We start from the raw sequence: 26,819 nt of genomic DNA, 5'->3' as shown, positions 1-26,819 counted from the left end.
CCCTTTGCAGGTCAGACCATCTCCAATCCATTCTTTGCAGACGATCTTATCAGGCTGCTACTTGACAAACAAAAGACAACAATAATACACTGTGTTCCTGAGCTAAGGAATTCAGGGAAATGCGTGATATTACTTTAACTCCTTCCATTCCCATCTATACACTTGTGTGAACAAGTATTTCAGTACTTACTAAAGCAAGGAAAACAAATTATTGCTATACCTTGCCTCAATCTGGCAATAAGTTATGTTCACCCATAGATACATTCATAAATAAGAATATCCTATTCATCTTATTAAAGGAGCAATTGCTGATCAAATTTATTTTTATATTTAACAATCACTTATCAAAATGTGTAACATGGTACGTGTGTTTGGATTTCCACACCGATTTCTTCTTTAGAACTGTGACAGAGGCAACTAAAAAGTTTGCAGCACTGAAACATTACACTAGGAAAATTATAGGCAAGAGCAACTTTAGGAGAAAAATGGAAATTTATAAAGTATTAGAAAAAATGAAGAGTTTGTTTTGTATTCTACAAATATATAATGGCTCATTTTAAAGTTTTTACATGCTACTAGAGGCATGTAAGTGACTGAAAAATAATGTTTAATTAAGTTAATTGTTTTGGAATAGACAGAGTTTGCTGAATGACTCAAACTGGCCTGAAACTTGCTACCTACATAGCCCAGGGTAGCCTCAAACCCATGATTCTCCTACTTTAACCTCCCAAATTCTTGGATTATAGTTATATACCAGCATATCTGGGTACAATTATGTTTTAAAAATTCATGTTGTGATTCTGGCTCCTGGTGTGGCATGTCACCACACCATTGTACAAAGGAAGAAATAACTGAAAAAAATCAATATGCTTTCATATATTTATCAGAGAAATGAAGGCAAAGGGGAAACTGCTATTAAAGAGAGGAAGAGAATTGAAGAAGGAGAGAGAGAGACAGAAAGAAGGATAAGAGAGAGAAAGGAAGAGGGAGGGAGGGAGAGAGGAAGGGAAAAAGAGAAAGATAGAGAATATGAACATATAGAATATATATCACAACTTATTGAACCAGAAATCCATAGACAGAAACCTTTGAAGGTGCCAGTGGCAGCAAGATGTAAAATGACATCTTGCTGAGGCTCATGTGGACCCATGAGAGAGTTCAGAATTCTGGGTTACATGGTTAATTATGACCCACCCACACTAAACCTCCTCCAGGCTCAGATCACCTAAATAACTGAAACCCACATGCTGCTGAGGCCTTTCGAGGGCCCTGAGGGTCCTGAAGATTCCAGGTGGCAGTACTCAGTCTAGAGACAGGACAGAGAAGGGAGCAAGAAATAGTTTCTCCTTTGGGTCCCTTTATCTGACTTGCTGAGTAGCCATTGGTTTTCTTGCCATTCTCAAAGAACTCCATTCAATAGTCACATGGTTAGTACCCTTAGTAAAATCTATAGGTTTCCCTCTGAAATTTTCAGGAAGGAGTTTTTAACATTTGCATAATATAACATGATACTAGACACTAGAATGTCCTGGTTGTACATATTTTTCCCCTCTTAGAGATCTCAAGGATTATTATAGTGCCTAGTTCAATGCAGTGCCATGGAAGCTACAGAAGTGGCATACAGGTCTCCTCAGTCAAGTACTAGCTTGTCACCAAATTTAGAATAGGTAAGCCTTCTAGAGAAGGAAAACATCTGTTTATACCAAACCATATTTCTCTTTCCATACTCTTAGGAAGTACATCAGCTCCTTCATTGTGAACCAAGATGCCCTGGATATATAAATCCCCATTTCTTTATCACACTGTACTTAGTTATACAACCAATTAGGTCCATCTTATTAGCATGGCACTGTCTTAAGTGCTGCAGGTCACACATAAATGACATAGACAATGACCTTATGCTCCATCAATCATCCTAAACCCCTTTAATTCTCCAACATTTGAAATCAGAGTAATATTGCCTTTTCTTTGATCCTCTGGAAAATTTTAGAAGTGCAAATTTGATCATGTCACAAATAGCAGGAGAAAAGCATTAATGGAAAATGTAAGGTGGCTACCCTTGGTGGTGTCATTAATCTGTCTCTCTCTCTCTCTCTCTCTCTCTCTCTCTCTCTCTCTCTCTTTGATACAGTGGTACACAATTTCATGATGTAATTTCTCCTATGGTTTTAAATGTCACTTTAAATTTCAGGTATTGAACAAGTGAGGTGGTATGGGCTGAACTGGAAACATTAACAATGTCAGATTTTATTGATGGACATCTGAAAGGGGTACTTTTCAGGAAGCATATTATAAAGCAGTTTCTGGACAAAGAAATGCACTTCTTACCTCCTACCAACAAGTAGCTGTTGGGAAACAGTGTTTTTGCTTGCATAAGTGCCCTTGCGTGACCTGAGTGGAAGAGGTCAAATATTCCATCTGCATACACTCTAACAGGCCTATCAACTGTGGAAGAAAGAGATACAGTTAACACAACTACACAATAAGTAATCCCCATTACCTTCCATTAGAACTGCACAATAAGTTTACCTACAGAAGACACAATAGCTATACATTATCAGTTTAACATCAGTACATAAAATTGATTTTTAAAAACTAGATTCTTTGAAAGCTATCAAAATCCAACAACGTCACCAAAAAAAAAAAAACCACAAAAAAAAAAAAATACAGTGTTACCCAACAAGGAAGACACACAGAGCACTCCGTACTCTCTTCATCCCACTTAGAATCTAACTGAACCAGTGAAGTCTACCTGGCACTGGGGAAACTAAGGTTCCCTTTTCGAGTTCTTCATTTTGTTCATTAATGATTTTAGACATGGACTTGAAAAGAGACCTGAGGACAATTTTAATCATTTAAGTGAAAAGTAAGGTGGGGAGGTGGGAGTGGGTGGGTGGGTGAGCACCCTCATAGAAGCAGGGGTTGGGATGAGACAGGGGGCTTGGGGGGGGACTGGGAAAGGGGATAACATTTAAAATGTAAATAAAGAAAATATTCAATAAAAAGAAAAATAAGTGAAAGTACAGTTTAAGTAAAAATCCTCAGCTGAATAAAGAGACCCCCAAAGCATCCAGCCATGTAGCAGATGGTCTTTTTTTAGGTCCCTGCCCCTCCCATTTGTGTCTGAGGGCTTTGAGTGACACAGACTCTGTTTCTTAGATGATGGCAGGGTAAGAATAGGCAAGCTATCTTTTTTCATGTTAAGTTTTTAAGATGGGATCTCACTATATTGACCAGACTGGCCTTGAACTCACAGAGATATGATAAAGGAATATGCCACCACATGTAGTCATATGGTAATTTGGACATAGTGTTTAAAGTTACTCTTTATAGCATGCTTAATGGGACCATAAGAGAAAGGCCTTAGTCCTGTTCTCAAAGACAGTGATGCTTTGATGTCTATTCAGTGCTCAGACTGTTGTTCATTTTTCTTTCCAATTCCAAAGTTCATTGGTGGCTGAAGTAAGCTGTGATGGGGATATTTTCATACCATAAACAGGGAAATGCTACAAAATAAGGCTCATTTCACCTTAGAAAGCACAATGTTCCCCAGCATATCTTTGTACAAGGCCACCCTGGGGTGTAAGATAGAGACGGCATGTGACAGGCCCAAACAAGAAGGCAGTCAGTGTATCAATTTTGTATATAGAGTTGGTGCTTTGGATTAGAAGCAATCAATTGGTCAGTTAGTCCTTTCTAGTCCTGCAGGATGCTATTGCTGATCCAGCCCAGACAGCAATTTCCTTTGAATCAGAAGGACATGCTGAATGGTTGGCTTTCATCAATGTAGTATATAAAGTGGCCACAACATGGAGGGAGAGGGTTATTGTTCTTGATATTTTTATACTGATAGCCAAGAAAAAGAAGAGGAGGAGGAGAAAGAGGAAGAAGAGGAGGAAGGAGAGGGAAGGAGAGGGAGGGGAGAAGAGGGAGGGAGAGAGAAAGGGGACAGGCATGCATGTGGGATCATCAAAGTCATCAGAGGATGACATGGAGAAATTTGTTTACTCCTGTTGGATTTTAGGGCTCACACTCAGTCCACCATGCTAGTACAGCAATCTCACTAGCCTGGTGATTTTTTAAATAAACATAAGAATCATATTGACTTTTAAAAATACATGTATATATTATATTCATGCTCTAAAATGAAGTATTAAGGGAATGGGATATGGCCTCATGGTAGAGTGTCTGCCTAGCATGTAACAAGGGCCTGAGTTCAGACTTCAGCGCCTCACACCACAAAATAGGGAACTGAACTCAAAAGAGATCATTGCAAACTTCCATTAACTGATTTAGGATTTAGATTTAAAATTGTGATTAGTTATTGATGCAACCCGACCTCATTAATTTAGAACATAAAGAAATATCACATTAATAGATTCAGATGTACAATCTTGCTAATAAATTAAATTTCTCCAATAGAAAAAATCTAGAGATTTTATGTCAGACTGAGAACTGCAACTATTTTCAATTATATACTATTTTGAACAGACAGAATTGCTTTCACAGGATGATACTGTATTCTAAATAAGGCGCAGTAAACAGAAAATGCTCTGAAATAACAAACTGTCTAATGAGGGATCTTGGATTTCAATGCTCTTATTCAATTGCAATTCAATTGAGGAAAATTTGTTTTAAGATATAAATCCCACAAGAAAGCAGATGGCAGTTTTGTGGAAGTTTTTGTTAACGATTCAGAGGTGATCAGGATAAATGAATTCAGGAAGCAGAGAGGAAGAAAGTAAAGAAAGACGCCATAATTACTGGGGGAAAGGCCATTTAGTAAATTTCAAGACTATCTGTAGAGTTGATTTTGCAGTCAGATCACTTTTTAAAATTGTACTGTGTCAGCAACTTCCAGACTGGAAAACTCCTACAGGGCCCCAAGCAAAAAGAGGAACCTGGTTTCTTGGTCTCTTCAAGGGATGGAGGGAATGAGAAAGGAGGGAAGGGGCGGGGAGGGAAGAACAGGTGGGGAGGGAGAGAGACAATGGAGAGAGAGAGAGAGAGAGAGAGAGAGAGAGAGAGAGAGAGAGAGAGAGAGAGAGAGAGGTTGAGATTAAACCGGAGCAAACGATTACAGTGAAAGCATTGTTTATCTGCTGTACCCACACACCTTCCCTCATGGCAGGGCCTGAGCATGCTTGACTTAGTCCTGAAGCTAGCCGAGGACAGCCCTCACAGGGAAGGTCACTGTACTGGATAAAGGAGGGGTATGAGGCAATAGGGAGCTGAAGCCCTAGCCCTACCTAGTTATGATACCGCTTCTCCAGTCTTCTGGGGTTTTTCAAAGATTAAATGAGATAGGGCACATTCTGGCACTGAGAGCCGGCTCAGCCTTCCGACTCCACAGGTGCTCCCAGAGCAGCGGCATTACCCGGGAGGTTGGCAAGAGTTACAGCACAGTGGGCCCCAGCCCGTGCAGGACAGAATCACAGACTCCAGTGGGGAGTCCCAGACATCTGTATGTCCGAGAGTCCTCCTGGTGACTCTGATGCAGGCTCCAGTGTAAGAAGCCCTGCCACTTGACAGCTGAAGTGCAGCCTTGCAAGCTCTCTAAGTCTTCATTTCCTTATGTGTGAAATACTGAACGTCCTGACCATGTTGAGTTAGGAGAGCAAAATGATAGGATACACATAAAGACCTTAGGACTTTGTATACATTGAGTAACTGCCTATTACTAGCAGTTGACCCACTGTCCCTTACCCTGTGGATTCCTTTAAGCTTGGGTTGTCTGCATATTGCAGTGGCTGTCCGAGCTCAGTCTGCTTTCCCATCAGAAATGCCTTAAATCTCCACTCACTCAACCAGTCTTATTTTTCACTCCATCCCAACCGATTGACTGATCCACGTTTACCCCCAGACAGCTCTCTCTAGCTCTGTGCTTTCTGGCAAGTGTTCTTGTTCTATCCCTACAGAATAACTGTTCTCTGTGGACACAATCCAAAACTTCTCTCAAAAGAACTAGCTATGTTCTGTACCCTCCCTTATGTCTTGCCTGACCACTCCAGGCCACACGAATGTGCCATTCTCTGAACTGTCACTTATCATCAGTGTTGTACACTGTGCCTATGTACAACATGTGAATGTGGCTTTTACTTTGTGTCTAACAGGCTTGCCCCTTTAATTATCATGAAAGCCCTTGGGAAACAGAAATGGTACTTTATACTTTTATATCTCTTCCCCGCTGGTCTTCTGATATAGGCTAAAGGAATGGCTGGAGGAATACACTTCAAGAACAAAACCCAGTCATCTTAGGGGCTCACTTAAAACATACAAATGACATTTCAGAAAAGTTACAGCTATAGTCACTTAGTTCATCAACACCTTGAAAGTGGAATTTTTGCAGAACCTGTCTGTCACAAAAGCCATGTGGAACAAGACATTGTCCCTGTTTTGCAAGTGGGAAGATGAAGCCACATCTTCTTCCTGAATTGCCAAAGTCTGTGGAAGTAGTAGATGACAGATCTTGGGCTTAAGCATCTCCTGCATTTTGACCTTGGCAACTTTGATTTGCATACATTATTGCTGTCTTGATCCTTTTGTTACAGGAGCGCCTTACTCTGCAGCCTACCTTATCTTGGAACTCACTACTGCAAGCCACACTGTTCCTGAATTCACAGCTGGCCTTGTGCTTCGGCCTCCTCAGGGCTGAGATTGCAAATGCAAATCCTCATACTCAACTGCTTCTCACTAGGAATGTCCACTGGGCTACGATCACAGAATTCTGCTCCGAAAGGAAGCACTGCTCACACAAAGCTGTGCGATGACTTCAGATGTCCAGACGAAGCTCATTTGAGAAATGAGAACAGCCTCACCTGGTGTTCCTAAGCGGGCCTGGGCAACGGTCAGTTTTTCATGAGGTGCTTGGCACTGGCAGCTGGATTCATCAGCAAATGGGGCTGGTGCAGTCAGGGTCTAAAAGGGGGAAAGAGAAGGGAAATACATTCTGATAAAGATTTCTTTAGCACAATCCTCCTCCCTCGAAGTTTCCTGTTTGGTAGGCAGGTATGACTAAGAAGGAAATAGCAGGTCATGATGGCTCACACCTGTAGTCCCAGTGCTTAACTGAAGAGCAGGATAACCATAGTTAGTTCCAGGCCAGCCTGAGCTGGAGTGAGGTCCTCAGTGTTCCACAATGGCTCAGGCTTCAGAGGCTGAAACCCATGGGGCTAGTGGGAAAGAGTAGAATATATCTGCTGGGCTTGCCAGAGCAATATTATACTCCTAGAAATAAAGCTTTGTCACAGTCCCTTCCCCCTCCTCTTTAACTGATGCGTCGAGAATATTAAGAGCTAGTCAGCCATGGTGACTTACACATGTAATCCCAACACTCAGGAGACTGAGACAGGAAGATGGAGAGTTCAAGGCCAGCCTGAGCTATAGAGTGAGACCCTGTCTTAAAAACTAAGAACAAATAAAATTTTAAAAAGAAAAAATAATAGATCTGTACGGTGCCTACCATATGCCAGGTGTTAGATGAGATTCTCTGGGACTGCCATCTCTTTCTGGCCTCCCAACAAAGCTATGTACATATTTCTATCCTTCCCATAGGGTACCATCATACTATACCTATTTCACAGAAAAGGCAACCGAGGCTCAGGAAGATTAAAAAATTTGCTAAGTCATGCCCTTGGAAAATCATAATGTCCAGCTTTGAGCATCTCCCAACCAACAAGGGCAGTCTTCAGATATTTAGACTCACCCACACCCGGGACACTCGGCTGAAAGGAACCTCATATTCAGAAGTGTGGCACGACATCTCCTGTACTTCACATACACACACACACACACTCACACACACACACACACACCAGCCTGGCAAATAACAGATGCTGATGTCTCTTCAATGCAAAGGCCAAAGCTGATATCTGCACCGGAGAGAGCCTAAAAGCACAGCAATTCTGGCGGGCTGCAGATAACTGCTCCTGTGGTAGCTCCCCCAGCTACCAATGGCTAGAGGCCCCGCCCCAGGCAGCTTGGGCTGAGGCTCTGGGGAACGCTGTGAGAAAGATGTAGTCACTTGGAAGCCTGCCCAGGAAGTGGCCCTGCATTTTTTAGTCAGCCTCTTAAAATGAAAACCTCACTCTCTCCAGACAGAGGAAGACAAAGCGGGCGGTGTTTGTTGTAAACAGGGCAATCCAGAGTTGTCCATTTGCAGTCTTTAAGCTATGTCATTACCGCAGTCACCTCATTTTTGGGGTTTGTTTTTGTTTTAAGCTAAGGTTCACTAGTCACTGCAAACATTACTCACAGTGCTACATGAATTGTTTATTAGAGATGGAGACAGGTGGTATTTCTTAGCTTGGGAAGATGTGGCTGAGGAAGGATCTAGACATGTGAACAAGGGATGTGATTTACATCTGCCATCAATTTACTCATATTTCTTCAGTTACTTATTCACTCAAATCTCCATCAGGCGCTGTATGAAAATCTAGGGCTAGATGTAGGGATAAAGCTAGCCCATTCCTTGGCTTTTTAATTGTTTTTAAAAGTCAGGACCTTGTTACATATCCCAAGCTGACCTTGACCTCAGAATCCCCCTACCTCATCCTCCCAAGCGCTAGGCTAATAGCCACTCACTATCATGCCTGGAAGTTAGTCCTTGCTCTCGACGAGACCGTGTTCTCTAAGACACCATGTTTTCTACACTGACAAAAATCCCTGGCCCCATCCTGGGGCCCCTTTCAGTACCTTCTACTCTGAGGCAGGAATCCTACTGCAGTTTCATTTGGAGATCTCCTAATTAGTTGCCTGAGACTTCCATAACTCCCACCCTGTCTTCAGAGCTCTGGCAACAAACCAAGACTCTGGCGAAAAAGAATTGGGGAACGCGACTCCACTTTTTGGTTTTGGTTTGTTTTCTTTTTTCTCGGATACATTAAGGTGATTTGGGGTGCTCTAGTAGGGCAGAGAAATGTGTGTAATGTGGCAAAGAAGTGTCATATGTATTTGTAAGACTCCCGTTCAAATCTCCTTTGTAGCACTTGCTGAGTGTATACACACACACACACACACACACACACACACACACACATTATAGAGTAGAATCTGTCTGGCTAAGCTCATGTTTTCAAATCAGGATACAACCAGACCTGGCTAGAGCTGTATCAGATGGACTCTTGGTTCCAACAGTGGTGGCAACGAAAGTCATGGGTGGCCCAATATCATCCCTTTAACAGGAACTAGCTATATATGTGGTGTATACATGTTCCTAAAAGCAAGTTCTATAATGTATCTGGATTCAGTTTCATCTGTAAACAGAGTAAATATTTTACAAGATTGTTCTGAGAAACAAAGATTATATGTGTGCTATACTTAGTAGCCAATACATTGTACCTACAGCTGCTATCCTTACTCATTAGATTACACATCGCACTACCTATTATTGTACCATGATAGAGAATGTAGTTCTCCATACAAACAAGAAAAATGACTCAGGAATGCATTTTATCAACACAACCCAAATTAGTAAAGTTGTTGAAAATGAGAATGTCTTGTGTGTTGTGTTGCTTGTGTGTGCATGTCTGTGTGTGAATAAACCTCATGTTTGTGGTTACCCACAGGAGCCAGAAGAGGGCAGCCAATCCCCTGCAACTGGAGTTACAGGCAGTCATGAGCTACCTGACACAGGTACTGCGGACCAAACCTAGGTCTCCTAGAAGAGCAGCAAGTGCTCTTAACTACTGAGCCATCTCTCCAGACCCAAATGAAAATATCTTATACTAATGATTTCTTGTCTGTTTCTGTTTTGTTGCTGTTGTTGTTGTTGTTGTTGTGAGAATTTTTAAAGATACAGTTTTACGATTATGCTAGTCCAGGTTAGCTATAACTTGTTATAGAGTCCAGGCTAACCTGGAACTCTGCTTCAGTCTTCACATATTTGAATTTAACCCAGCTGTTTCATTTACATGTGTATATGAACAGTTAATCTTTATCATATAGTCTCAAATAAATGACGATTTAGAAATATTTTTATGTACTAACCTCAAAGCTTACTAGACAAAGTGTTGTTGTTTCATAAGGAAGATGTATTAAGAGGGTGGGAAAGCTGGCATTTAAAACAGAGGAAAATTGTACTGAAAGATGAAGATAGTTTATGTGTGCTGTGCATTTTGCTGTTGATTTTCATGGCCTGGAAGTAAGGAAATGGGAAGACTGAAGAGAAGGAAAACAGACAGAACCCCTCAGTGCATATGTGTGCTTCTGTGTGCAGCATGAACACAGATGAGCATCTGTAACTGCAGTTGGCATGGGAAAAGTTTATTTTTGAAAGAACAGGGATAATGCAAAAATAAACAAGTTGAAGCCTGCTTTCCAGAACATTTCCTTTCAAAGTGATGCTGAATAGACCTTGGGTTGAGCATTTGATACTATATTGGAACAATAGGATGGCTCAGTGGATAACAGTGCTTTCCATGCAAGCCCAGCGACCCAAGTTCAGTTCCTAGAACCTATGTAAAGGCAGAAGGAGCGATCAGACTCCACAAAGTTGTTTTATGGCCTCTATCCCTACAAATTATTATTTTTTTATTACATTATTATTTTAATTTAAAAGTAATTAAACTCTATATTCAACAAGATTTGGTGAGGGCCTGGAAAATACCAACTAGTTCCCGTGACTTGAAGTAATATTGTTTCAGTCTGAACAAATCAGACTATAATTAAAAAAAAAAAACTCCCTTTCAACACAAAATAAACCATTTAATGTCTAAAGAATCTATGCTTATTCAGTTCTATTTTCTCTACATACAAGCAATAGGTTCACCTCAGAACAATTGGGAATAAAATACCTGGAGTCACCTAGGAGAAGAGAGGATCGGCCAATCTGGCCTTTGACCTATCTAGATGTCTACGAGGGTCCCTATCTATTCTTTAACCTTTACCAAAGCCCAAATGTTTACTGGGATACTCTGATATATTCTGGAGATAGGCCTTTTGTTAAGACATGAAATTGGGGCCCAATAACACAGTGTAATAACTAAGTCTTTGATTGTCTACCCAGTGATGCATATAAAGTGTCAAATATATTTGCTCATTTAGTTTGTACAAGAACTCTGTAGGATAGGTTCAACGTCTAGCAAACTATATAGGACCTGTCTGCAATAGTGATATCAGTTGATGACAAGAAGCCACAGATAGCAGTGATAGATCCTTTAGACTCAGTTGTCTTTGTTGGCTCCCTCTGAACTGAGCAAACATTCAAATTTCTAGACAGGATGAGGAGACCACAGAAAGAAGATACTGAAATGCCTGATAATCCAGAAGGGGAAACTCAAACAATTAACTGAAGAAGTAGCAGTACATGGCAGATATTTTCACCCTGACTTAGTGAAGCATATAGCCATTGTCAAGCCTCAAGCCTCAGCTCAGACTCTAAGGCATCCAGCTCACCTTTTCTAGTGTTTCTAGCACAAGCTACACAGTTAACTGATGCTAGATGTCTGGGAGGTAGGCAAATAAAAGAACAAATAAGAAAGGCAGGGAAGAGAGGTGACTCTGGGGCAGCAGTCTACCAAAGTGAAGAGTGACCTTATCAGAACATGAAAAGATAATAATTAAAAAGGCAAGCACAATTTCCCATCATTTCATATTTGTAACCAAAGTCCCATTCTTTTCAATGTACAATTCATAGAAATCAAGTGACTAGAATAGTGGGTGTCATCAGAACCATAGACCACACCTCCCTGGAGAACCATAGTCCACATTCAAAGTTGGGACTATGAGACACAAGAGATCGTTCATCAGAAGACTGATGACTTTCAAGGGATAAGAAGCCATGGCCAGTGCCCCAGACTTCACATGTACACAGGCCTTGGAAGACCACAGATTTGGTTCTAGGCCACAGTAAAGAGTCCTGCCTAATTTAGGATTTCAAAACACCCAACCATTGCTTGCAAATGGGCTTCCCATTTGTCATGTGTTCCAGTACTGTAAACTGTACCACAGAGTCATACAAAAGCTATACTCCCAAAAGGCTTTGCAAAGGAAAGGACATTGTGTATTGGCCATTGTTTTCCAGAATCTCTTTTACTGAGACTTGTCAAATATTTACCTAAAACAAAAACTGTTACATAGCTGGGAGTGTACTCGAGAGACCAAAGCAGAAGGCTCAGGAGTACCCAAGCCAGATTAGGCCACATAGGAATTCAAGGGCAGCTTCAGTTCCAAATGCAAGACTTCTGCAAGTGTGTGTGCAAGCAGGTGCATATGCACGCACAGCTACATGCCCATACCTGAACACACACACATACACACATGCATGCACATGCACACAAAGATAGCTATCAGATACAATATAAAATGTATGTTATAATTACTACTGGAGTGCAAAAAAAATGACACATAAAACCTGCACTTATGCACTATACATCGCTGACTGACAACAAAAATATGAGAATTAAAAAAAAAGACAACATAAAAAATTCTATTTCTCATCTCTGATAATTTTAAATCCAGATTTAATTTATGATCATAAAAGTTTAGTCTGATTGCAAGATAGAAAAAAAAAAAAACAGTTGACCATAGGTCTGAAATACACAAGTCACTAGAGTCTGGAATTAGGTCATTGATTATGTAGAATCCCAAATCACATAGTTGATATGAAAGTTCTGCCAGCAGAAATCCATGGAGTGGAGGATAACAAGGCCCAGAATGTGGCTCAACACCAAGAAGTACCCTTTTCTCATTTTGTTAACTATAGTGTGTGTACACATGAAGAAGTGATGACAGACATCACCACATATCTGACTGGGGCAGATATATGTGTATCAAGAAGGAATCATTCCTAAGATATTTCCCTGAATGCAAGATGGAAATCCCCAAACAGTATACTTGCATGTTAATACTGTAGGATATCATTTATGATTTTAAAAGAGGGGGAAGGGTGAGGTAGAAATAGATCAGAATTATGCTGAGATGATAGCTATTGTTCACATGTGGCTATTTAAATGAACATGATACTTAAAACGCAATAATATTTAAAACAGAATCTCAGTCATGCTAGCTACACTAGAAGTATTTAATAAACAAATATGGTCAACAGGTCCATTGGACAGTACAGACAGAGAACATTCCTGTTATCACAGAAAGGGCTACTTAGCTTAGAAGAAGAAAGAGCAGGCACTTAATCACCTCCTTGGAAAGAAGATATATGAGTTCTTTTGCTTTGTTCTTATAATGAGAACATATTCACACCATTTACATAATGTAAAAATAAATTTAAAGAAATATTTTCCTCTTCTGTGATTTCAGAGTTGCAGAAAATTTAATCAAGGATCAGGTGTCCTTAATATAGAGGGTAGGTCTTACAGAAAATAAAAGCATTCAGCTATTATCTATAAACTAGCTGATATAATTCCTATGCATAGGGAAGTTTTAGAACTCATTTGTGCTTTTGAAAAATTTAAAACACTGTCATAATATCTACTCATTATCCCTTTGTTCAACATTTTATACCATGTGAGTAGTACTTAGTGTGTGTTCGGTGCTGTTGTAGATTCTGAGGTCACATCAGAGGAAATAACAGACAGAAACAAAAACAAAAGCAAAAAAAAAAAAAAAACAAAACAAAAACAGCTGGGCAGTGCTGGCACATGCCTTTAATCCCAGCATTTGGGAGGCAGAGGCAGGCGGATTTCTGAGTTCAAGGCCAGCCTGGTCTACAGAGTGAGTTCCAGGACAGCCAGGGCTACACAGAGAAACCCTGTCTCAAAAAACAAACAAAGAAAAACAACCAACCAACCATCCAAACAACAAAAACGGTCTTGTCCTCCTAACACTGAACAACAATGACAAACAGCAAGAATGTAAAATATATGCAGTGTGTTAAGTGGTGATTGCCAGGAGGATGCTGGGTGTCCTTCAGCACTCTGCCTTTTTTCTTTTAGACAGGGTCTGTCACTGAAACTGCAGCTAAGCTAACAGTCAGCCCTAGTTAGTAATTATCCCACCCCTCTCCACTGTGGCACTGTGTTATATGTGTATATGTGGCACTGGGTTATATGTGTGTATGTGGCTACATCTTTTTTTTTTTTAAACATGGATGCTGAAATCAAAACTCAAGTTCTCGTGCTTGTATTGCAAGCACTCTTCCCCAATGAGTCATCTGTCTAGTCACTGGTTTTTATTCTTTTTTTGAGACAAGGTCTTATGTAGCCCAGGCTGGCCTTGAACTCACTATTTTTCTGGAGGTGGCTTGAGCTCTTGATTCCCTTTTGTTAGCCTTTGCTATGCTGGGATTACAGGCATGCACCACCACACCTGGCTTTGTGCTTTAGGGGATACATTGAGAACAAACTGGTAAGAGATCTTAGGTGGAAATAACACTGTACTAGAGGTAATGAGACATCAGACTTTACATAGATTTTGTGTAAATAAAATTTGGAATACCTTGTATACAAAGTATAAAAAGAATAAGGAGCTAGGATAATTCCAAAGTAATTGGGCAGAAAAATGGAAGCACCTGGGTTATCATTCTCTGGATGGGAAAGGTTCGAAAAGTGAAAGTCTGTGGTAGGAAGGATGGAAAGGTTTTGGTTCTGTTCTCACTCCCTTACTTGGATATTACTGTTAGATCTCTACTTAGGGATGTCAGGCCTATATGTACAAGGCAGAAATTTGGGAGAGAGCACTAAAAGCTGCAATATACGGCTCTAGAAGACAACTCAATATAAGTGATACTTAAAGCAATTGGAATGAATTCATATTATAACATTTAAAAGCATGAAGGCAGGGAGAATAAGGGTCCAAGTTGGCAAATAAGGAGACACTAAATTTGTAGACAGTCTTTCTCCACCATTAGGAAAACTCCAGGAAGCAAGGACTTGGTCTGTCATCTTTGTTGCTATAACTTCACTCCCCAGTGCAGTCCTAGACACAGAGTAGGTCCTTAACAAATACTAGTTAAATAGTAACTGGAGAAAGTGATTGCTGATAAAAACAGAAATAGGCATTAAACTCAGGAAGAAAGTACACATATTAACAGTGTGCTCTAAATGTCTCTTATCATCATAGTATATATTTTAGGAAACTAGGGGAAGTTAAGAGAAAACAAACCTCAAATAATTTAATCCTGTTTTCCAGAGTCAACTGTTGGTAATACATTATGGTTTAGTTTCAGCCTTTCCAATATGCCATGTGTACTGGCCGGTTTTATGTGTCAACTTGACACCAGCTGGAGTTATCACAGAGAAAGGAGCTTCAGTTGAGGAAATGCCTCCATGAGATCCAACTGTAAGGCATTTTCTCAATTAGTGATCAAGGGGGAAAGGCCCCTTGTGGGTGGGACCATCTCTGGGCTGGTAGTCTTGGTTCTATAAGAGAGCAGGCTGAGCAAGCCAGGGGAAGCAAGCCAGTAAAGAACATCCCTCCATGGCCTCTGCATCAGCTCCTGCTCCCTGCCCTGCTTGAGTTCCAGTCCTGACTTCCTTGGTGATGAGCAGCAATGTGGAAATGTAAGCTGAATAAATCCTTTCCTCCCAAACTGCTTCTTGGTCATGATGTTTGTGCAGGAATAGCAACCCTGCCTAAGACCCCATGTGTACATACTAAAAGCTTTAGATCTTTTCTGCATAAGCACTTTCTTCACCCAACACATCACAACAATCTTATCATTTAATTAGTTTTCAATCTCGCTAATTTAAGACAATTAAATATTACACTGAATAGGAAAACCATACATAGAGTCCAAGAGATAGCTCTATGTTTAAAATTGCATACTGCTCTTGTAGAGGACCAAGTTCAGTTCCTAGCACCCACATCAGGCAATTTGCAACAGCCTATATATAGCTCCAGCTGCAGGGAATTGGATACCCTCTTCTGGATTCTGTAGGCACCTGTGCACACACATGCACACACCCACACACAGACATGCACATATGCACATAATTAAAAATAAAACAAATCTTGAAAAAAGAAAAGTCTTAAATTGTTCTGTAATGTTGTGTTAATTTAAAATATATTTTCTTAATAAAGGAACATTCTAAAGATAATTCTGAATGTGTGATTGTTTTCTTTGAATAGATACCTAGGAGCTAAATTACTTAGATCAGGGGTGTAAACATTTTAAAGATAAGCATTTGAAGAATGTTTTAGCATGTATTGGTAAATTACCTTCTACAAAGGCTGCATCATTCACACTCACATTACAATGTATGAAAAACGCCTATCTTGTTGCCATCTCGCTGGCATGAAGTATCATCTTTGTCAATTTTATAGACCAAAAACTGGCATCATGCTGTTTCAATTTGCATTATTTTGATTACAGCAAAGATTGAACATTTTTCAAATGTTTATTAGCCATTTGTATTTTCTTCTGAAAATAACCTGTCCTTTGCCCACTTTTTCTATTGTTGGGAATAAATAGGTTGAAACTGTTTAAAAGCAAAACAATATAGCACAGTTAAAAAGTTACCTGAAATATTTTTGTAAATGCATTTGCAACTTTATTTAGATTTGCCTTGTAGGAACTCCATTAAGGAAAAAAAAAACCCAAACAACCATTTCAATGCAGTCATCTGGGCGTGAGAGGGCTGTTATAGTTATGAACAGGCAGTGACTATACGTTCCTACACAAGAGCTGCACAAAATCAAGCCAGATAAAGTCCAAACACGAACTGGATCAGGGAGGGAGCCACAAAGTACCACCATTGCTTAAGAAGATATTGGCAGTTAACAGCTGCTGGGAGATGGGACGGTCGGTTTTCTTCGGGGATTCAGCACCTGAGAGGCTACCCGTGCTCCAATAAATGGTTCTCCACCCATGTCCATAAGGCAGCTCTAAGTGGATTCAGTGGGCTTAAAAATACAACAGCACATAATGTAGAGAGGGAAGCATGCTGAAGGGGAAAGGGGAGGCATTAGAGAAGAGGGGATGGGTAATAAGGTGGGTTTGATACTTTACTTTTCTCTCTCTCTCTCTCTTCCTTCCTTCCTTCCTTTTTTTCTTTTTCTTTTTTTTTTTTTTTTTTTTTTTTTTTTTTGTCTGAGACAGAGTTTCTCTGTGTAACCCTGGCTGTCCTGGAACTCACTCTGTAGACCAGGCTGGCCTCAAACTCAGAAATCCCCCTGCCTCTGCCTCCCAAGTGCTGGGATTAAAGGTGTGTGCCATCACTGCCCAGCCGATAGTTTACTTTTCAAAAACAAAATTTAGGCCAGTCATTTGTGGTAGTGTATGACTTTAGTCCCAGCACTTGAGAGGTAGAGGCAGGTGTATAACTATGAGTTTAAGTCACCCTGGGCTACATAGAGAGTTTCTAGGACAGCCAAGGATACAGAGTAAGACCTCATCTCAAACACAAAGCAATAACACAAGTTAAAAAAAAACAAACAAACAAACAAAAAAAAACAGCCAGGCAGTGATGGCACACTTTTACTCCCAGCACTCTGGAGGCAGAGGCAGGTGAATCTCTGAGTTCTAGACCAACCTGGCTACAGAGCAAGTTGAAGGACAGTCAGGGCTACACAGAAACTCTGTCTCAAAAAACAAACAGCAACAAAAAACAAAAACAACATCAACTACACAAAAAAAAAAGAGTGTCTAAGCACCTGCATGTAAATCAGCCTAGTAATTACTGGTCCTTTGGAGATCAGAGGAGAGAAACTGTATTATGCCCTGGTATGTGGGCTTTCTTAAAACAAGGACCAGCCATAAGCTGCAAGTCCCTCCAATGTTGCTTTGGAACACACAACAGTGACTTTCAAATAGCATGACGAATCTTAGAAGTAAACCTGAAATCATGTTTTACTGATTATAAAATATCTGTTTCCTCCCCACCAATTGTAACGGGCTCAAGATTAGAACACGTCTCCCCGGTACATCTTGTCTTATAACCGGTGCTGGCTGTTTCACACATGACCGCTCAGAAATGCAAGTGCAGCTTACAGTTAACAGATCTTAGGTCCATGCCATTAACAGGCACTGGTACTAAGAATCTTTACCTGGAGGTAAGAAATGCTGTACTCTAAGTTATGTTTTCGTAGGCAGTTGAGCTTTAATACGATGAACATTGGTCATCTTATCCCACTTCCTTCCCCCAAAACCTTAAAGCGGCTTAAAAACAGTAAAAATTGGCAGTTTAAAACTTGCTTTATTTGTAGGAAGAAGGAAGTATAAGTGAGTTTCTTAATAGACCCTGGGTAAGGGCTGGGGGTGAAGTTTAGCGACAGGATTGCCTACGTGGCATGTTCGAGCCTGCGGGCTCTATCTCTAGACACCAGAAGATAAGATCAAGAGTGAAGTAAGCACATGGAATGCAGGAGTACGTCTTGTACCATCAGCACTTTTGAGAGATGGGCTACAAAAATGGCTTTAACTCTATGCAGTCCTAGCAACAAGGAGGAGGAGGAGGAAGAGGAGGAGGAGGAGGAAGAGGAGGAGGAGGAGGAAGAAGAGGAGGAGGAGGAGGAGGAGGAGGAGAACTATTGAGGAAAAGGCCAGCAAGTTCTGGAAGAAATCCCCTGCACAGTGCTACCTAAAAAGATTTGTTGCAGGATGCAGTCACAATTCCTACAACTTCAACAACAGCTCCTGGAAGAAGACAGCTTTGTTTTGAAGGTTGCACTGTCTGTGCAAGGCAGAGCCCCACAACAACAATAACAACAACAACAATAGCAACAACAACAAGGGAGAAGAGCATTTCTATAAGGTACCAAACAGAGTCTACAAATGCAGCACCCAAAGGCAAGATTTGGAATGTGTAGACTACTGTGTCCTCATATGCAAAGCGGAAGACAGTGAGGACAGTGAGTCTTGTACTATTTACAGTTGCCTTTCATGTCAGTAATCAAGAAAGGCATCATTGCTAAGATCTAATTCTAACATGTGGATTTATACTAGCACCCCATCTCTGTCATGGTAAAGTATACAATGACCTGTGGGGAGCAGGGTGTGCAAATTGGGTGGCCTGACTTACAGCTCACCTAGGGTTTGATCAATGCCTTTTGGAATGTATTATCTAATTTTATCCAAACAGATACTCATAAGATCAGTTAGTGGCTTAAAACATTTCCTGCAACGAACGGCTGGAGAGCTGGTTCAGTGGTCAAGAGCCCATACTGCTCTTGCAGAGGACCTGGGTTTGTCTCCCAGCATCACACTCAGGCAGCTAACAATTGTTTATATCTCCAGCTCCAGGAGGATCCCATGCCTCTGCCCTCTGAAGGTACTGGCACTCATGTGCACATACCCCTGCATACACAGAACTAAAAGTAATAACAATGAGTTTTTCAAAAAATATTTCTTGCAATAAAATAGGGAGGCAGCACTGGTAAACAACAAGAAAACGGCAGGGCTGGGGGTTGGCAATGGAGCTCAATTGAGAGAGTGCTTGTCTAGCATATACGAAGCCATGAGCTTGATACCCAGCAGCACACAGAACTGGGCTCCATGCCTCTAACCTCAGGGCTGGGGCGGTACAGGCAGGAGGAGCACAAGTTCAAGGTCGTCCTTGGCTGTATAGTAACTTGGAGATCAGTCTCAGATACGCTAAACTCTGTCTTTAAAAAAGTGAAATGAAACAAACAAAGAGCAATAAACCACAAAAGAGGAAGAGAAGGCAAAGGAAAAGGAAGGGCAGCAGAGCTGATGCTTCTATTGCCTGCATGAGTTCTGTATCAGCCACATGATCAGGCATAACCAATGACGACTTAATCTGATCTCACAAGTCGACAGCTGAAATGAAAATTATTATACAGCAGACTATTAGAAATGCCAAGATGTTCCAGTTTGAGCGTATATCATACCTCAAGATATCAGCTAATGGAAGTACTATAAAGCTATTGTAATTATCATGGTATTCTAAAATGAAGCATTCAGAACATGAAGACAGATGACTCTTTTAAGTTTCATGTTTTGAGTCATAGGATACTCAACCCAGCACTTTAAAAAAATATTGTCACATGTAGTGATAAATATTTAGAAGTATTTTTTCAGTTTCCTGTAGTCTAAAAGAGAAAAAAAATCCTGTTCTTCCTGCTACAGTAAAACAAGTAACTGTAACATGAAGGAGAAAAAAAAATGATGTCAGAGTAAAACACATTCTTTTGTCAGAAAATATGTTTAGAAGACATATAGAAAACATTGCTGAGGGTCGGAAGAAACAAGCATTAGAACAAATTATGTAGTGTGGGAGGTTTGCTATGCAGTCAGGTTGAGTACAGCTATTTCTAACATGGCTCAGCTTGAAGTATGTGCAAGATTGTATTTTAATAAAAGTGTGTTTATGAGCAATGGACAAATATGCTCCAAAGAAAGTATTCTCTGCAAAATATATGACTTCTTAAACTAAAACTAGTTTATTATTTTATGGGGAGATGGAGGAAATGTCAATGGGGTGATGGTGTCTTGGACTCCTGGTCTCCCAGCTATATGAGAAATATCATTCTGTCTTTATTTATTTATTTATTTATTTATTTATTTATTTATTTTATGTAAGTACACTGTAGCTGTCTTCAGACACTCTAGAAGACGGCATCAGATTTCGTTATGGATGGTTGTGAGCCACCATGTGGTTGCTGGGATTTGAACTCAGGACCTTTAGAAGAGCAGTCGCTCTTAACCGCTGAGCCATCTCACCAGCCCTCATTCTGTCTTCTTTATGGGACCCTCCTCTATTAGCCCTCAAAATGTTGCTCCCAGGATCCCATCCTGGTAGACTGTAGAGTGAAGAAGAACAATTTAATCAGAATTCATGGAGAGACAGGTGGATATGGGGAGGAGTGGGTAGCCTTAACGACCACTCTTTTGGTTCTCCTGTAAACCCTGGGTATACACTGCATCCAGAGCAAGTCACTGACCTGTGCTATCATCCATCCCTTGCCCCTCCCACTATGCTGACTTCTAATATCATTGGTGAGCTCTGCCTATCTCATTTTGTGTTTTGTGGAAAGGAAACTATGTCATATGTATTACATCATATCTGGATTGTGAGATTAGCTACATTGTTATAGTTGATTGTCTAGTCTTCATTGTTGTTGCCATATAGATAGACTACAACTTATTTGCCCAGTCCTCTTCTACTGAGCATTTAGGTAAAACATACTAGGGGGCTGGGTGGCTCTGACCATATGTACAAGTTTCTTCAGAGAGTAATTACTATGTCAAAAGTCTTTCCTTTGAGACCTGAGTGTAGATCAGTGGTAAACCACATACTTAACATGAAAAACCCTGAGTTCATTTCCCAGCATTGCAAAAAAAAATAATTGTACTTACTTTGAATTTCTAATATTTCTACAAAAAACCTAGATATCAGATTTGTTTCCCAGTCCTGAAATTTAAAAGTGTGACACGGGAGGGAGGTCTAAATACAGTATTCTGCAAAGCGCTTTCTCGCACATATCGATTCTGAATCCTCTAGGGGCTTGAGCAGGTAACTCATGGCTCACTGGTTTGAGACGTGTATATAGTTTAGAAGTCAGATGGATCTAATTTGAAATCTCTGCTTAGTCAGTTAGTATCTAATTTGGGGGGAATTTTTTTCATAATTTTCTTTTAGCGTGAAGAATTGTAATTCTTATGTCATGAGCCTGTGGCCTGTTTGCACGTGTTTAACACATATAGAACATTCAACACAGTGCCCACTACAGTGTGACTATGAATGGCTGTACCATTTCTCTATCACCTACTGAGAAAAATGAGTAAGACCTCCAGCCTGGAACCAGTATAGAACAATTACCTTATAACTAAACAATTTGGAGCTACAATACAGTTTATTATTATGTGACTGTGCCTGCAGTCACTATTAGGCGTACTAGAGATGAAGCCTAGAGACCTGTGTGTCCTAGGAATGGGCTTTCAACATCATTCATTTGGCAATAAGCTCTACACATCATTCATGATGTTTCTATTAACCTATTATTGCTGTTGTTATTTTTCTTTAATGCCCATTTAAATAACCCTCAGCGTCCTTTTACACTGATGTCAGGTTCAGCATGCAAGAATTATGGAGAGGAAAACAAAAACCCCAAGTCAAAGACTTGGGCTGGAGGGAGGAGATTATATGAAAATGAATCCTGCTCAATAGGCTAGCCCTGTGTGGCCCTGCACATTATTACACAGGCTTACACTACCAGGGCTTGCTGCTTTATTTTCTAATCACTGTGTTTTCAAGTCCGCCTTCAAGATCATTGAGTGCGCTAAACTGTCTTTCCCCAAGCAGGGTCAGCTTCTCCAGCCTCCCTTATAACCCAGTTCATGCTGGGATAAAGAGGAAGGTAGGAATGTTAAAACAATAATACTATGGTCTGAGGCCAGCAACGGGTAATCAGACCCTAGCAAGGGAGAGGCTGTTACCTGGGAGATTATTGGAAGAAAATAGGCCTGGCTTGCAATGACTGACTTCATTCCTACCTTCCTTCTGTTCTCCTTCTCATCCTGCCCCCTGTGAGCAGATGGAATAATTCTTTTTCTATGTTTATTTCCCCGAGAAGCTTTGCTCAGGCACAAGAGCTTCAAGACTATTGTTTTTCCCAGTTGCTGGGTTTTCACCCCAAGCACTGAACTTAGATGGACAGCCTCTGTTAAGAAAACTCTAATTCAATGTGATACTGCCATGCCTCAAAGAAAGCCAATGTTTCAAACTTCAGTATTATGAAACAGGTAAATTAGGAGACTATTGTTCACATGAAGAGAAGATTCAACATAGCTTTCTTTAAACAATGAATAGAATGTAACAAATACAATTTGGAATACATTCAATCTTTTGAGGAGGCATCTGAGACAAAAAGCAGAAATCAGAAGTGGTTTGTACAACATTAATGTAAAATTTCAAAGTACTTTGTGAACATTTCTTACACATATTTAGCCAGTGTGTCTTACCATAAAAAAATCATTCAGGGGCTGGTGAGATGGCTCAGCGGTTAAGAGCACCAACTGCTCTTCCAAAAGTCCTGAGTTCAAATCCAAGAAACCACATGGTGTCTCACAACCATCCATAACAAAAATCTGATGCCCTCTTCAAGAGTGTCTGAAGACAGCTACAGTGTACACACATATAATAAATAAATAAATAAATAAATAAATCTTTAAAAAAATCATTCAACCCATCTTGTCTCCAAGTGGATGAAACAGAAACAAGGAGTGGCAGAGCCCTGACTTTTGATTGGAACAGCAGGTTGGACAGACATACAGCAATGGATCACATTCCATGGTAAAACCATCACCTGTGTCACTCCTTTGGGGTGGTAGATTTGGAATATAGAAGAATTGTGATTTGCTCAAATTCATACAATAATTTCACGAAACAAAACAAAATAAAACAAAACTGTGTAACCTAGCAGGCTTCGGTGAATGGAGACTAACTTTCAGCTTCACCAGCCCCCAGCCTTTGCACTTGGGGCCAGGCCAGTCCCCTCTGGCTATCCTAGGTTCCTCTTGTTGGCAGCTGTAGTGCTTCAGAGACCATGAATGACCTGGTTTGCTTGCTCTCATCATTCTATCTTATCAAGAACCAGCATACTCTCTCACCACCCCATTTCTGTCTCTCTCTCTCTCTCTGTATCTGTCTCTTTCTCTGTCTCTGTTTCTCTGTCTCTGTCTCTGTCTCTCTCTGTCTCTCTGTCTCTCTCTCTCTCTCTCTCTCTCTCTGTGTGTGTGTGTACATGTGTGGAGATCAAAAAGCCTCTTTTCACTCCACAGAAATGGAATCATAAGCTTGAGATATTGTGCCCAAGTTTCAAATCAAACCCAGATCTTCATGCTCTGTGGGATTTTACGAAACGAACTATCTCACTAGCCATTTCTAACTCTTCCTACTCCCAGTCTAACAACCTCTGAAAAACATTCTGTGACAGGATCTAATATCCCAGGATACCACAAAGTGATACTTCTGCATCTGCCAGAATCAAGCCACTACGATTTTCCTCTCCCTTTACAGACAGCAGCAGAATGCTATCAGATAAGAAGGACCCTCAACTTGCACTATTCTTTCACATAACTTAATTGAACCCAAACTCACACAGCTTTACCACAACATAACCACTGACTATCTCCTAAATCCAATCTGAAATTCTTCCTTCTGTCTTTTCACCTCATTTGCTCTCTCTGCTGACTTTGGATGTTCTCTCTGGGAATTTACCCTCCCCTTGGTACCCTGATCTCTCAGTCATTTGAGAAATACATTTCTCTCCCCTTTCCATAATCCTTCCTCTGTTGGCTCTTTCTGTATCTTCCTTGGGATTCTGTCCTGGAAAGATCTGGGGATAAAAATAGATTAATTTAGCCAAATTTCATGTACAGACAGGCAAGAATTAGGAATATTCTAATAGATTGATCTGCAGCTCTTCTGTTCCTTTTCCCCCAAGAACATAATAATATACATTGTTTAGTGCACATTGTTTCTGTGCTGGCTGGTTTTATGTCAGCTTGACACAAACCAGTATTGTCTTAAGAGAGTGAACCTTAATTGAGAAAATGCCTCCAGAAGACAAGGCCCATGCGGTCAAGTCTGTGGGATATTTTCTTGATTGATGATTGATGTAGAGAGGCTGAGTTCATTTTCTTAATTAGTAGTCAGTGGGGGAGGGTTCATCCCATTATAGGTTGTGATATTCCTGGGCTGGTGGTTCTGGGTTCTATAAGAAAGCAAGCTGAGCAAGTGGGGGGAGCAAGCCAGTAAGCAGCACCCCTCCATGGCCTCTGCATCAGTTCCAGTCTCCAGGTCTCCATCTTGGCTTCCCATTCCAGACTTTGACTGGGGATAATGTAAGCTAAATAAGCCCCTCTCTCCTCAAGTAGTGTGTGGTCATCATCACAGCGATGGTAACTGTGATTAAGATAGAGTCCTAGAGTTAGCTTTGTCACAGGATTGTTTAAGGTGACTGGTGATTGGTTTTGTTAAGGTTTTGTTTGTTTTACATGGGTTTTTTGTTGCTGTTGTTTGAAAAAGAAAGTCTTGTTATATAGCCCAACCTATCCTCACACTTGTCAACTTTCCCATCTATTGTAACTAGGGTTTCTATTGCTGTTATAAAACACCATGAGCAAAATACGACTTAGGGAGGAGAGGGTTTATTTCAGCTTACACTTCCACACCACACTCTTTTATCACTGAAGGAAGTCAGAGCAGGAACTTTTAAACCAGGGCAGAAGCCGATGCAGAGGCCATTGAGGACTACTGCTTATTGTCTTGCCTACCCTGCTTTTTTTTCCCCAAGAACCCAGATACCAGCCTAGGGGTATCACCATGCATAGTGAGCCAAGCCTTCACACACCCGTCATCAATTAAGAAAATGCACTACAGACTTGCTTATAGGCATATCTATTTTTTTTTGAGACAGGTCTCTCTCCATGCTGTCCTATAACTTCCTAATGTAGACCAGGCTGGCCTTGAGTTCACAGACATCCACCTTCCTCTGCATCCCAAGTGCTGGGATTTAAAGGTGCGTGCTACCAAGCCCAGAGCAAGGCAAAAAACTTTTGGAGGCATTTCTCAACTAAGAGTTCCTCTGCCCAAACGACTCTAGCTTGTTTCAAGTTGGTGTAAATCTAGACAAGACACCATCTTAGCCTCCAACTGCTGCTATTACAGCAGTGAGTCACCCACCATTAATACTATCCCGAGGCATCTTTCCTAGTAATTGTTTCAATCCACTTCCTTCTGAGGTGACCCACATTCATTGTCATCAATTTGAAAGCCACCTCTTCCGTGTTGTTCCTACAATTTCTGCTTTCAGTTCCAAAGTCTCTCCTGAGCTTCACAAACAACACTGAGTAGATAATAGTAAATGGAAATCCCATGGTGTCTTCCACACTCCTCACTCCTGATGTTCGATTGCAGTGACCACACTCACATGCTGGAGCCAGGAAAGCTAGCCTTCCTTGACCCTGCTCCAACTTCAGACTAGATGACCAAATCTTGATACATTCGCCTCTCTAATATCTCACAATTTCTCCTTCTCCCATTCATGCCATAAATGAAAACTCATTAACTCTCTAGATTACTGCATTATCCTACTAACTGAAACAGAATAGCTTAACAACTAAAATACAAGAGTATAAAATAGGAGGTGGTGGTGTTCAACTTGCTATGATACATTTATGTATGGGTGCATTGAACACTGAAGATTTCTCTCTTTTGGCAGTATTGTGAGGGTTGAACCTAGGTCCTCATGCATGATAGGTAAATGTTCTACCACTGAGCTATATAATCCCAGCCCTACATAAACTGTAAACAAAGAAAAAGTACAGCCGGGCCTGGTGGCACACGCCTTTAATCCCAGCACTTGGGAGGCAGAGGCAGGCAGATTTCTGAGTTCGAGGCCAGCCTGGTCTACAGAGTGAGTTCCAGGACAGCCAGGACTACACAGAGAAACCCTGTCTTGAAACTACCCCCCCCCAAAAAAAAGAAAAGTACTTACTGTAGATCCTCAAAGCTCAACATGAATTGAACTAGGTATAAAGGTGTCTGAGTTTACTCTAAAGCTGTATATGGCCACTGAGCACTTGAAACTTTATTCTGAATTGAGATACATGACAGGTTATTTCTCTGATGCTGGTGAAATAAGCCAATTCAAGCCAGATTAGATTATATTAAACGCAGGTTTATTGGGAAGCTGCTTTTGGGCTGGCAAGTTCAATGGCCTCAAGGATCAAGGCCTGGGAAGTCACAATACGGAAAGGGGTTAGGGGAGGGAGAAAGACAGAAAGGTCACAGGTGCAGGGAGAGAAGAAAGGAGAGGAGAGGAGAGGAGAGGAGAGGAGAGGAGAGGAGAGGAGAGGAGAGGAGAGGAGAGGAGAGGAGAGGAGAACAAAATGTCTGGGTTATATAGAGAAGAGCCTCTGGGGGAAGGGTAGCCCAGCCCTTGGGCTGGAAAGTTCAGGG

General features: G+C 40.8%; 1 protein-coding gene across 3 annotated transcripts in view; it reads right to left on the bottom strand.

The window, feature by feature from the left end:
• Nucleotides 1-26,819, bottom strand: part of Pcyt1b (phosphate cytidylyltransferase 1, choline, beta isoform) — a 95,089-nt gene that overhangs the window by 40,949 nt on the left and 27,321 nt on the right. For 2 of the 3 annotated variants that reach the window (NM_177546.2, NM_211138.1), the window contains exons 2-3: nucleotides 6,819-6,918; nucleotides 2,329-2,445 (exon numbers count right to left, since the gene is read on the bottom strand). In NM_177546.2, the coding sequence (NP_808214.1) occupies nucleotides 2,329-2,445; nucleotides 6,819-6,918 (217 nt within the window). Of the gene's footprint in view, nucleotides 1-2,328; nucleotides 2,446-6,818; nucleotides 6,919-7,705; nucleotides 7,937-26,819 lie in introns of those variants that run through there. The other variant, XM_006527985.4, reaches the window with a different exon arrangement.

Source organism: Mus musculus, chromosome X (assembly GCF_000001635.26).
Source record: "Mus musculus strain C57BL/6J chromosome X, GRCm38.p6 C57BL/6J".
Classification (NCBI taxonomy): Eukaryota; Metazoa; Chordata; class Mammalia; order Rodentia; family Muridae; genus Mus; species Mus musculus.
This window is presented reverse-complemented; position numbering and strand designations above follow the sequence as displayed.